This window comes from Nanorana parkeri, unplaced genomic scaffold (genome assembly GCF_000935625.1).
Source record: "Nanorana parkeri isolate BGI_ZX_2015 unplaced genomic scaffold, ASM93562v1 scaffold578, whole genome shotgun sequence".
In the NCBI taxonomy this organism is placed as follows: Eukaryota; Metazoa; Chordata; class Amphibia; order Anura; family Dicroglossidae; genus Nanorana; species Nanorana parkeri.
This window is the reverse complement of record NW_017306846.1, coordinates 594,121-606,716: the sequence shown is the minus strand read 5'-3', so window position 1 is coordinate 606,716 and position 12,596 is coordinate 594,121. Positions and strand designations below refer to the sequence as shown.

The 12,596-nt window shown below is 42.9% G+C and overlaps 1 protein-coding gene across 1 annotated transcript in view; it reads left to right on the top strand.

Moving 5' to 3' along the window:
- The first annotated feature begins 2,811 nt into the window (after window positions 1-2,811).
- The window catches only part of FAM107A (family with sequence similarity 107 member A), a 44,932-nt gene continuing 35,147 nt past the window's right edge, over window positions 2,812-12,596 (top strand). The window contains exon 1 of the mRNA XM_018562457.1: window positions 2,812-3,076. Within this exon, the coding sequence (XP_018417959.1) occupies window positions 2,995-3,076 (82 nt within the window). The 5' untranslated portion in view covers window positions 2,812-2,994. The remainder of the gene's footprint in view (window positions 3,077-12,596) is intronic.

The window sequence follows — 12,596 nt, the reverse complement described above, 5'->3', positions numbered from 1 at the left end:
AATAGCAGCACTCACAGTTGCCTTTACTTGCTTTCCCTAATTAGCAACCACGGCGACTGTCAAGTCTCAAGACAACCGGGCAGAGCCTGTGGGCATTCAATCCAGCACCCACATGTACCTTTTTTTAGGATAAAGAGCAGACACCATGCAGACTCACACTGCACAGAGTCCATCACTTGCCACGATTCAGTGCTGAGCACATCTTCAACACTTCTCTGCCCCATTGCACAGAAGAATGTCCAGTGGGGTTCAGTTGAGCATAAATTCAACTTTACACCAGAGAATAAAAGCAAAATCCAATCCACTGTTACTTAATTTTTACAACATAGTGATATAACAAGGCTCAACCAATACAGTAATACTTTCCTCTATAAAGGGTAACTCCGGTGCTCAATTACTCCCTCTTGTAAAGGAATCCTCCATCCTGACTTTTCCCATCTAGTTCTTTCTGGTTATATACTGTTAGTTTGGGGGATCTCTCTTTTCACCAATCCACACTGTTAGTGTGGGTGAGGAATCCACCTCACCAGTCTATTGTATTCTAATAACGGCGGTGTGCTGCTGTCAGAGTAGCCGAACGGGGACTGCAGCAAATTGTAGTCATTGTTTGGCCAAGTTAATTCACACCGGCTCCTTCAACAAAAGTGGATTGAAAAGCTGAGTTTTGTCAAACGGGGCAGGGAAGGAAGTGGGCTTCCCAATGGGGTCACACACTGATCGAATTTCAGCCAAGTCCTGCTCAACTCGGCTACTGTACGGCCAGCTTTAGAGTGCATGTTTCCCACTGACCACCAGTGTAAAAGTCACCATACATGTTACAATCTGACCGTAGAATCTCTGTACAATCAACTTTAGATTGACCAAATCTATATAATATGAGGAGGACCTGCCTAGTATATCCAATCAGGTGGGCTCTTGCACTAGATACTTGGTAGATCTAAGCCCTGGTTCACACCTAGGCGTATTGCATATGCGCGTCTGTCGCACAGTTGTCGCGCGGTTTTTTTACCGCGATTCGTGGTAAAAAAAATCGCGCAACAAACGCGCGTTTCCGAGGGCTACTTGGCTGTATCCCAATGGAAACGCGCAACAAAAACGGCCCAGAGTAGTACATGTACCTTTTCAGGCGTGGGCCGTTTTGTAACGCGTTAGGGACGGGCTGAAATACGCAAAGGTGTGAACCAGACCCATTGAATACAATGGGATTTAGATGTTTAAACGTTTTGTAGAGCATTCGTCGAGCGTAGAACGCGCTACAAAACGTTCAGGTGTGAACGAGGGCTAAAGGAGATTGTACAATCAGATGGTAACGTGTGGTGTGTGGTAAACTTAAGGGGGATTTTTTGCCACTGATCCTCAATGAAATGTTTTCAGCAGGCATTCCCGGAGACCTGAATCTTACATCAAGGCAGTGGCATCACAAGGGGGGTGCGGCCTGCACCCGGGTGACACTATTGGAGGGGGAACACCAAATTACTGAGTCATTTTGGTTTCACCCCCTCTAAAATTTTCGGGCACTCAGTCACGGACTGAGAACCAGACAGTGTCAGGAGAGAGGAGGTGACCCGGCGGCATACCTTATCCCGCCGGGTGAGCGTACCCTCCTCTGTCTGACAGCCTCCATCACCAAGATGGCCGCCGGCAGGCATAAATTAGATAACCGCACATGTGTGGTGATGTCACGGCAAGGTGTCACCTGGTCCCCGATCCAGGTGCCACCTGGCCTCAGGATGCCGGTTTCAAGGGGTTGAAAAAACTGACCTTTGATGAAAGGGGCGGAAAGAAAGGGGGGTTCCCAATAGGACCACACACTGGTCGAATTTCGGCCAAGTCCTGCTGATCTTGGCGGGTGTATGGCCAGCTTTAGAATGCCTGCTTTCCACTCACCACCAGTGTATAGGGGATGGTTTGCCACTGATCCTCAATTAATTGGTTTTAGCAGGGGTTCTTCAAGACCTGAATATTATTTCAAGGGGTTTTCCAGGGGATACTCTTTGAACCACATTTATTCACACCAGCAGCTTCAACAAAAGTCGACTGAAAAACTGACTTTCCTCGAACGGGGTAAGGAATAAAGGGGGGGTTCCCAATAGGAGTGGGACCACACACTGGTCGATTTTTTTGGGCCAAGTGCTGCTGATCTTGGGTAGTATATGGGCTGCTTTTAAAGTGCATGCTTCCCACTGATCCTCAAATAATTTTAGCAGAGGTTCCCTGACACCTGAATATTATTTTAAGGGGTTTTCCATGGGATACTCTTTGGCCAAGTTTATTCACACCAGCAGCTTCAACAAAAGTCGACTGAAAAACTGACATTTCTGGAACATGGCAACGAAGGAAGGGGGGTTCCCAATAGGAAGTAGGGACCACACACTGGTCAAATTTTGGCCAATCCTGCTGATCTTGGCTAGTGTATGACCAGCTTTAAAGTGCATGCTTCCCACTGACCACTGGCATAAGGGGGATTTTTGTTTTTACCACTGATCCGCAATGAATTTTAGCAGGGGTTCCCTGGCACCTTAATATTATTTCAAGGGGTTAAAAGGTTGAGAAAAGCTGCCTTAGAATGTAACAGCCAAGTGCCCGGGGGTGGCGATGGTCTGCACACCTGAATTTCTAGAAGAACAGCAGCACGGCTGCTGAAGAGAGGCGATGATCTGCAGACTGAGTGGGTGCAGGATTGTCATGCAGCGTGCGTCTATAGAAAGTGGAAGCAGAGACCTGGAAAGGAGCAACGATCTGCACATTGTGTGGGCTCCCAATCCTGCAATATTGCAGAGTCCCGGAGAAATGGTTTTGTTGGAGCTGAATGCTGTCAGCAGGGGAGGACCCCGCTATACAGTAGCACAGTCATGTGACTCCGAGCTCTCGCTGAAAAGATCTTGCACAAGTGAGAGCTTTGCAGTTCCATATCAATGACCGAGCACACGGCTGCAGGGCTGGAGGCAGGCAAAGCGAGCGCTCCATAGATCACCCAAAGGGGGGTGTGCGAACATGTCTCAGAGGTGGTTCGACCGAGTTCGGGTACCCGAACCTGCCGGGACGGGGATGCACAGAGCTATGCTGGTCAAGTCCGGTAAGAGAATGTTTATGTTCATCTTATAACCCAGGAGGAGAATGCCAAGCTGGCCACACACATTACGATCGTTAAGTCGTTTCCTTATCATTACGATGGCTCGTTCATTCCTCGCATACGCAGGTACCTTGTCTCTCTTCGTGATTAGATTGCCATAAAAATGGATTACTGACAAGTGCACATTGCCAGGATCATAAATTGGAAACATCTGTAGAAGAACGCCACACTTGTTACAATTGCATCAGATCTCGATGCGATTATTCTTCATCTTATTGGTTAACTTATTGCTTCCAATCTAAAACACCATCACACTGCAATCATCATCAACAGGAGAAAACTGGATCATTCAAATAGGAGAAAACTGGATCATTCAAATAGGAAATGTATTCTAGATATAAGAAGTACGTGTCCCCCCTTTCTGATCCGGACCGGTCCTGCTGCTGCAGAATGTCTTGGGAGGCTCAGCGGTCGTCACTGCGCTGACCCTCCAGACCAGAGCTTGTATTGAGTGACAACTGTGGTTCATACAGCCCTGTATTACAAGGCAGTGCTTAGGGTAATTATGATCTTCAAAGACCCCATAGCAGCCTTTTAGATCTACTAAAGTCAAAGAAAATCAAGAGAAGAGATTCTTTCTGATTGGTTGCTTGGAGTTATTGCTCTATAAATATAGTATTGATTATTGCTCTTTGTATTGCCTTATTAAATAAGCCTGATAGACCCTATAGCAGCCTTTTAAATCTGTATTTACTAAAGTCAAAGCAAGTCCAGAGAAGAGATTCATTCTGATTGGTTGCTTTGGGTTACTGATCTTTACTTATAGTATTGATTATTGCTCTTTGTATTTCTTTATTAAATAAGCCTGATAGACCCCATAGGAGCCTTTTAGATCTCTATTTATTAAAGTCATAGCAAGTCAAGAGAAGAGATTCATTCTGATTGGTATTGGGGTTATTGATTTATAAATATAGTATTGATTATTGCTCTTTGTATTGCCTTCTTAAATAAGCCTGATAGACCCCGTAGCAGCCTTTTAAATCTGTATTTACTACAGTCATAGCAAGTAGAGAGAAGAGATTCATTCTGATTGGTAGCTTGGGGTTATTGATCTTTACTTATAGTATTGATTATTGCTATTTGTACTGTCTTATTAAATAAGCCTGATAGACCCCCATAGCAGCCTTTTAGATCTGTATTTATTAAAGTCATCATAGCAAGTCAAGAGAAGAGATTCATTCCGATTGGTTGCTTCGGTTTATTGATCTTTACTTATAGTATTGATTATTGGTCTTTGTATTGCTTTATTAAATAAGCCTGATGTTGGTGTTATCCCTCATACGTTGTCACTTCCTTAGAAAGTTTGCTGGGATTGCCTTTTTTTAGCTCAGTAAAGGTGATGAAACATATCACAATCCAATGACACGGTATCTGCCGTATAGCCGTATTGGATGGAAGTTGTCACTGTATGTGTGTGGTGCTGCTTAAAGGCAAAGTCCACTTTTGGGAGCATATTTAGGGTGTAACATTAAACAAAACTTGATAAAGATGTCACCAGCACACCATATTGAAGTGAAGAACATGTCTGTTTATTGACGCTTCATGTCAAAACAAATAGCACAGTAAACAGACGTGTTCTTCACTTCAATATGGTGTGCTGGTGACATCTTTACCAAGTTTCAGTATTGACGGCGCCATCCGCGGTCACTTCGAGCGCCCACACTGACAGGGATATATGGTAAGGAGTGCAGCAGGATTCTGGAATACATAACATTAAACAAAGTCGCATTCCCCAACCGCCCGCCCACTTACCTGCCGTCATCTGCTAACATTTGAACTTGGCACAGCTCTGCGGGCTCTGCGAACTGGAAGACAACAAGTTCCATCAGCCACCACGGCAGAGAGTTTCACAGATTTCGCCGGAACCAGTACGGTAACATCACTGGACTTGTAGTCCATTGTTTACTTCCTCCAGCCCTATAACAGAAAGTCTGTACCTCTGTGCGGACCTGGGGCTGGGGATAAGCAATGCAGGAGGCTGTGCACTGCACCTGTGACACGCACTGATTGCAGTTGTAATGCTTGAAGGCGACACCATTTTTATTTTTTAATGTGGGATGTTTATTACATTTTTGAAAAAAGGGGGACTATGCCTTCAAAGCTGAACATAGGTCAGCCAATAAAATAACTTTTGTGTGGCTCCTCTTCCCCCCCTGGATTTTAGGTGTCTAAGGCTTGTATAGGTTGTGGAGGGGGGCTGTAAAGCAGAGGAATGTGTAACTTATACCTGGCTCCTGCAGGATCTGGGATAGATAACCAGTCTCCCAAAGCTGGTCCTCCCCTCTGGTCACGTGACCGCTCCCTCACCCATGTCATCACGTGCAATGTAGGACCAGGAGTCTTGCACTGTACATGAGAAAATCAAAGGTATGGGCACATTTCGGGGTTGAAGCAGATCAAAGAATAATGCCATCTGTTGGGGGAATGAAGAATAAAGCAACTTTTACTCTACTTATACCCCTTATACCCTCTATTTATACCCTCTATTTATAACCCTTATACCCTCTACTTATACCCCTTATACCCTCTATTTATAACCCTTATACCCTCTACTTACCGTATACCCCTTATACCCTCTATTTATAACCCTTATACCCTCTACTTATACCCCTTGTACCCTCTACTTATACCCCTTGTACCCTCTACTTATACCCCTTATGCCCTCTACTTATATCCCTTGTACCCTCTACTTATACCCCCTTATACCCTCTACTTATACCCTCTACTTATACCCATTGTACCCTCTACTTATACCCCTTATGCCCTCTACTTATACCCCTTGTACCCTCTACTTATACCCTCTATTTATACCCCTTATACCCTCTATTTATAACCCCATGGAGAGAACACCTACACACCTAAACAAGCATCAGAGTCTTACTATATGGGAAAGGGAGGCACACATAAGTTATTTCTAAAGGCTGACCAGAGTTCAGCTTCATAGTATACCTGAAATAAGACAATTCCTTCTGAATAAACCTGTCTTCAGTGATTCTCTACTCAAAAAACATGTCATGAGTGTGCAGCAAATGAAAGTTGAACAACAGTTTTTTTATAGCTAGGCTTGTTCCAGGCCAGTGGCTCAAACTACTGATGCCAATCAGCATTGCAGCCAAGCAAGCAGCATTTTTGTCATATATATCTGTCATGAGGGGTTTTCTTTATGTTGAGATACAAGAATAAAACTCGTTTTAAAGGTGAGAAACTGAGAACATCAGAAGAAGCTGTGATGGGAGAAAATTAGTTTTATGGCTGAATTGCATGGTAAATGCAATGTTCTAATGCAATGTTGGAAATAAGGAGATTAAGGGGGGATATGATTTTCATGTACAAGATGTTCAATGGTGATAGCAACATTAGCAACAAACTCTTTAAGATTAACTCCATTACAAAGACTAGAGGCCACCACCTAAAATTGGTGGAGAAAAAATTCCAGCACAAGGGGCGAAGGGGGTTCTTCACAGTAAGAGCGGTTAGGGTCTGGAACTCACTGCCACCGGCAGTGATTTCAGCTAAGAGTGTAGAATTGTTCAAGAAACTTTTGGACGATTTCCTGAGGGACCGTAATATTCAGGGATACAAGTATTCCTAAGAATGAGTGGACCTATATGGGTTGGACTTGATGGGCGTATGTCTTTATTCAACCCCAAATACTATGTAACTATGTAACCATATCCTACTGCAGAGAGCTCTCAGCATATTGCAGTTGTACAAAAAGATGCTTATAGCATGTGGTACTATGAAAGCCATTTTTCATACAGTTATGCGTGGGTTAACAGTGTGTGTGTGTGTGTGTTTAACATGTTTGCAGTTGCTATGGCTAATTATTCCTACTTCAGAGATGGAACTTGACAGCATAGACATATGGGAGCTGCCATTGCTTACCTGTTTTAGAAAGGTGCAGATTTCAGAGCTGTCACCCTTAAGGTGCCCATACACTGCTCGATTCTCGTACGAGAATCGCTGGAAATCCCGCGATCGTACGAGAATCGAGCAGTGTGAACGAAGAGGTGCGACCGTTTCTACTGTACGGTCGCACGTCTTTTGTCTAAGGAGCACGCTAGAAAACCAGACGAAAATCGTACGATTTTCGGCTGGTTTGAACGGTGCTCGGGAGACAAATGCCGAACGGGCCGGTGTGCGCACGCGCACACTGCCCCTTCAGCATTGCGGTCATCGGAAGCCCGCCCCTCAGGGGGGCGGGCTTGCGATGATCGAGAGTACGATCTGCCTTTCCAAGATGGGCAGATCGTACGTTTTTTTAAGTACTTTACAACCATCGCAAGACTAAGGTCTTGCAATGGTTGTAAAGTGTATGGCCACCTTTATACTTTGTTACTTAGTGAGTTACTGACCTGGAACAAACGAGTGTCAGGTGTCCCTTAACCTGTTAGTACAGTCTTTTCCAACCTTGTTACCCTGGAGGAAACCCTTAAAATAATTTTCAGGTGTCCTGAAACCCTTGGAAAAAATGTTTATACCTTTGGCTTTGACTCATATTACTTTAGCATGATAAGCAAGTTGTAATGGTTTTAAATTAAAGGTCTAAAGAATGTGGCCCATTTAGAGTATTTGACATCCAGGACAAATCTGTTTCAAAACTCTTGCCGCCTCTGTAAAACAAAATAATTCAAGTAATAATTGTGAAATGGATATAAATTACAGAATAGAAATACAAACACTAAAAATGTTGGTATAAGCTAATATTATTGGTCAGTGTAGAAGTGATCCCTTACATTGGTGGTCAGTGTAGAAGTGATCCCTTACATTGGTGGTCATTGTAGAATCCCCCTTATATTGGTGGTTAGTGTAGAAGTGATCCCTTACATTGGTGGTCATTGTAGAATCCCCCTTACATTGGTGGTCAGTGTAGAAGTGATCCCTTACATTGGTGGTCAGTGTAGAAGTGATCCCTTACATTGGTGGTTAGTGTAGAAGTGATCCCTTACATTAGCGTTCAGTGTAGAAGTGATCCCTTACATTGGTGGTCAGTGGAAAATTGCCCCCTTGCATCGGTGGTAAGTGATAGTGCAAAATCAGTTTGCCATTGCTCATTGCTCAAGGAAGCCCAGGAGGATCCATGGCTGTGTTGATGACTCACCAAGTGGCGAGAGAATGAAAAGAGTGACATCCTCCCAAAATACCCCTTACATTTTGGCGGTTGTATTTTTCATGCTAAAAATGTTCCTTTGGAGATGCTTCAGAATAGTATGCAGGGTGTGATTCAAAGAACTTTGGGGTAATTTAGTTAAAAAAGGGACAACAATGGAGGCCATAGAAAAGTACAGAGTAATCTCTAAAGTTATATTTGGAGAGATTTACCTCTAAGTTGCCTTTGAAGTTTACAGTTCCACCAATAGATAGCTGTGATATAATGTCAGATGTTTCCACCCTGAGTTCTTCTTACCTCATCCTGAAGGCACCAATGACGTCATTGTGTTTATTCCTCCTGGGAAAGCTTGGCACTCAAAGTTTTATGAGAATGTGATCCAGCACAATGCAGGAGCATATTCTTGGGAGACTAAGAGTACAGGAAGAAGCTGGTGTCTAAAGTACATATATTTTTTTACTTTTTGTTTGGGGATGTATGGCAGCAGACCATGCAAAGTTCACTTACATTTTTTTTACTTTGCTACAGCAGGCAAATCAGAGTAAGGGCCCATTCACACCACATCCAGATCATCTCCAGACCAGACCAGATTGTTTCCGGATACAAAATGTATCCTAATGTATCTCTATGCTATTTCTGGCCTCTATTCAGCGCAGTCCATTCCAGACCAGGCCAGAAAAATACTGCATGTCTCATTTTGTCTGGTTGGAATGCACTGGAACTGCAGGCAGGTTCACACCATAGGTCATTTTACCCAAAATAGAAATGTCTGCATCCCGGGTCCGACTAGCCCAGTTTTATGTTGCTAAAGGCGTGTAAACGCATGTAAACACAGGTAAACGCGTATAAAAAAGAAAAAAGTGATTTTGAAGTTGTTTATACTTACTAGATAACATCTGTTGGACTCAAATGTAGCCTGCTAGTATGCATGAGGGCTAAAACTAAATAAATGTTTTGGGGGACTGACCATTTTACACATCCAGGTCTGGATTAACCATTAGGCACAGTAGGCCTCTGCCCATAGGTCGCTTAGCTGTGGCAGTATATCTGTACAGGCCACACATTTGTTCCATCACTTGAAATCTAATAATCTGATAGAAGTTTATTTATAGCAAGAAAATGTTCTGTATAAAAGAGATGATTCTCGCAAAGAAGACATCAAGCATCAAACCTTATGTACCTGCAGGCTCCAGTGATGGAAGTCTGGTCCTGAATATCATTCATCCAATTTAGTGAACTGACCCTTTTATATGTAATTTGCAGGAGTGGTAACAGGCTTAAAAGAGAACTAGGAGGTGAATGATTTCCACTCATCCTCATAGTTAGAGCGAACGCGTGACAATGAAACTATACAGGTCACACATTGTTTGTCCTAATTAGGATGCATTTTGCATCCGGAAACAATCTGGTCTAGTCTGGAGATGATCTGGATGTGGTGTGAATAGGCCTTGAAGGCACCTAGACGCTGCTGGACACCTAAGTGTGAATTCAGTCATAGAAAAGATTACATGAATCCAGGTGCGTTTAGAAATGAGCTCCAAAAACACATGAACTCAGCATGTTGGTACATAGTGTGCATGAGGCCTTAGGTGGAGCACGGTGGGCTAAGTCAGCCCCTGGTTATGTGTATGTCTTCGACACTCCAACAGCTAGATCACCGGTTCAATATTTCCCAACGGTTCTGGTCTGCCTGGGAGCTTTGGGTGTTCCTGCGCACCTTTGTGTGACAACACTTTTGACTGACAACACTGCTCCTCCATAAATACAGTACAGTGAGTGAGAGTTGTCACCCTAGGACAGAAAGTGTGTTACTGGCAGGATCACAAGGTACACATAAAGGAAAAAAGCCTGAAAAAAATGAAAACAAATGCAGTCCAGCACTAAGGCCTATTAAGCATCATATTCAACATAATATTTTTTTCTGGGTTTAGATACACTTTAACTATGGTAAGACTCGACTTCCAGTTCATCTACTTTTGTTATCAATTTGTATTTTCCTATTCTTTTTATGACTCCTTATCCTGCTCTCCTCAACAGACACCTTTTAGAACATCACAACTATCACCAGACAGAAGCCGTCAGTACCATAAGATGTGATAATCAGTGGAATGCTCTTGTAATGTGACCTAAATGTGAGTCCAATGTGAGTCCTGAACATATATAAACATCCAGTTTATTCCAAGACATTTGGAGTCAGCATGGGGTGAGGACATCACCTGTCCTCAGGGTTTCACTGTGCTGCTTGTCTTGGCCCTGAACAGCATTTTTCCTTGTAATCTCTGCATCTTGATAGGATCACGCGTTGTGTTTGTTTTAGTTTAGGGCTGAAGGTTTCGAGCTTGCAGCGCTGTGGTAGTCATCCAAACATCATGGCTGTTTTCATCTTCTAGTAAACCCTTTATGTAACAGCATGTAATCTATGGGAATGTTACAGTATCTGGCTCTATGACATGAAAGGTCAGATAAGGTACGTTTGGGTCAATGCCAGTAGGTAGAATCACCTATTTTGCTTAGGGACAACAGCGGTGACATCTCCGGTCACAATGATCTGTTGCTATTTCAAAGGTATCTCACTATCTCGTATATATATATTTTCCTCATTCAAGAAGATCCTAACGTAGTGCGATCCCATTTCTGCAAGAGGAGTAAATTTATCTTTTTATGTGTGTTTTATGCGCATAAATCAAAAAGTGCGTCTTTTGTGAGCAGATTGTAGCTCATTGATGGTAATCAGCATACATTTGTTATGTGATAACAAAAAGGTTTGTGTGCAAGGCTTAGTGTTGTGTAACACTTTTGGTAGGTAAGTTTTTATTTATTATAGATGTCTGTCCAAAAAGGGACAACTGATGAGGAAAAAAGGACAGACAGATTTAATTCCAAAAGAGGGACAGTTTCCTCCAAATGAGAGACAGTTGAGATGTATGTGATAGACTTTTTTTGAGAGGGGGCATTCTACTAACCATGGGGGCAAATGGGCTTTTACTAAGTTGGCTGGCTACCAATATAAAAGGGTGGGAGTGTAAAGGCCACCAGTATCTGTGGCGGTTGTTTATCAATTGGATGTTCCTTTTTGAGTGAAATTGAGTTGAGTTGATCAATGTACACCCCAATTTTGGAAATTTCTGGGGTTTTTGACGATGAGTGTTCTTTTCAAACATTGCATTTTCATTTTAAATCGATGTAGCTTGCCTTAATAAGGACATGCTGCTTCCAAAGAAACTCAACATGATACTAAAGCAGGTCAAAGGCAGCCTTTGAGCTGCCATGTGTACTGCTATATTAAAATCAAAGGGATTTTGTTGACCTGCGTTTGATGTGCATGTTAAACACATGTCAAATGTGAGCCCTTTAAATCATCCAGACACACGTATGCACTGTCAGCAGAATATGAGGAAATGTATGTGCTAAAACACATCATTATTTTATTGCATTTAGTGTCAGACGGTTAATGAGTGCTCTCCTCAAGCACCAGGTCATGTCCTGATTGTTTTTCTGTGTGTGAGCAAACATCAGGCCCTGTTACCGGTGAAAAAGTAAACAGTCGTGTGTAGGCCGATAACTGGGATAACCCTGCGATTGAAACGCCAGATTTATTTTCAGAGTACACAGTGAACTTACAATAGGACAAGGGGCAAAGTCCACTCAGAATGGAGGAGCAGCAAGATCTCCCAGATCATGTAATAGAACATACTGCTGTAGCATTGGAGCCTGAGGCACAAATGGTAAAACAAGTTAGTGCAGTTCAATCTATGGAAGCAGACGAAGGAGAACTTTATCTAAAAAACCTTGCAGCATTTTAAGCCTTGTAGCTCATCATCAGCCTTATACTGACGTTACTTAAAGACTGGCCCATGGACTGCTGGTGGCACACAGTTTTGTTCCGCCTGGTTCTGTATTGAATGGTCATGCACTGGCTTATCTTTATTTCTTGGTATGAACCACAAATGTCCACAGAAAGGGGCCCTGGACGCCATTTTCTTGGTTCCTTTGTGTAAGGTGTATGTATTATTGCCCACTGATTTGGAATGGGATGTCCAACAATCACCTGTAGATAGCCAAGTGTCCACAAACCTTTGGTCATATACTGTACTTTGCTATAGATTTTAAAACATTAGTTTTGAGTGGAATGGCCATTTAAAGATCCAACCATTCTGAACTACAAATTACCTTTACCCACCATTACAATGTAGGTTTCTCGAAGGAATATGAAAGCCTGTTCCTGTATGCATGAACGGCAGAGATAAGGGCACATTCTTCGAAGTTTCTGCTTGAGAAGTGGAAGAACAGGTATTTGCCTACCTGGCTCAACCGTAAGAAACATAAGGCTCTCACTATGTTATATTAGCTGTT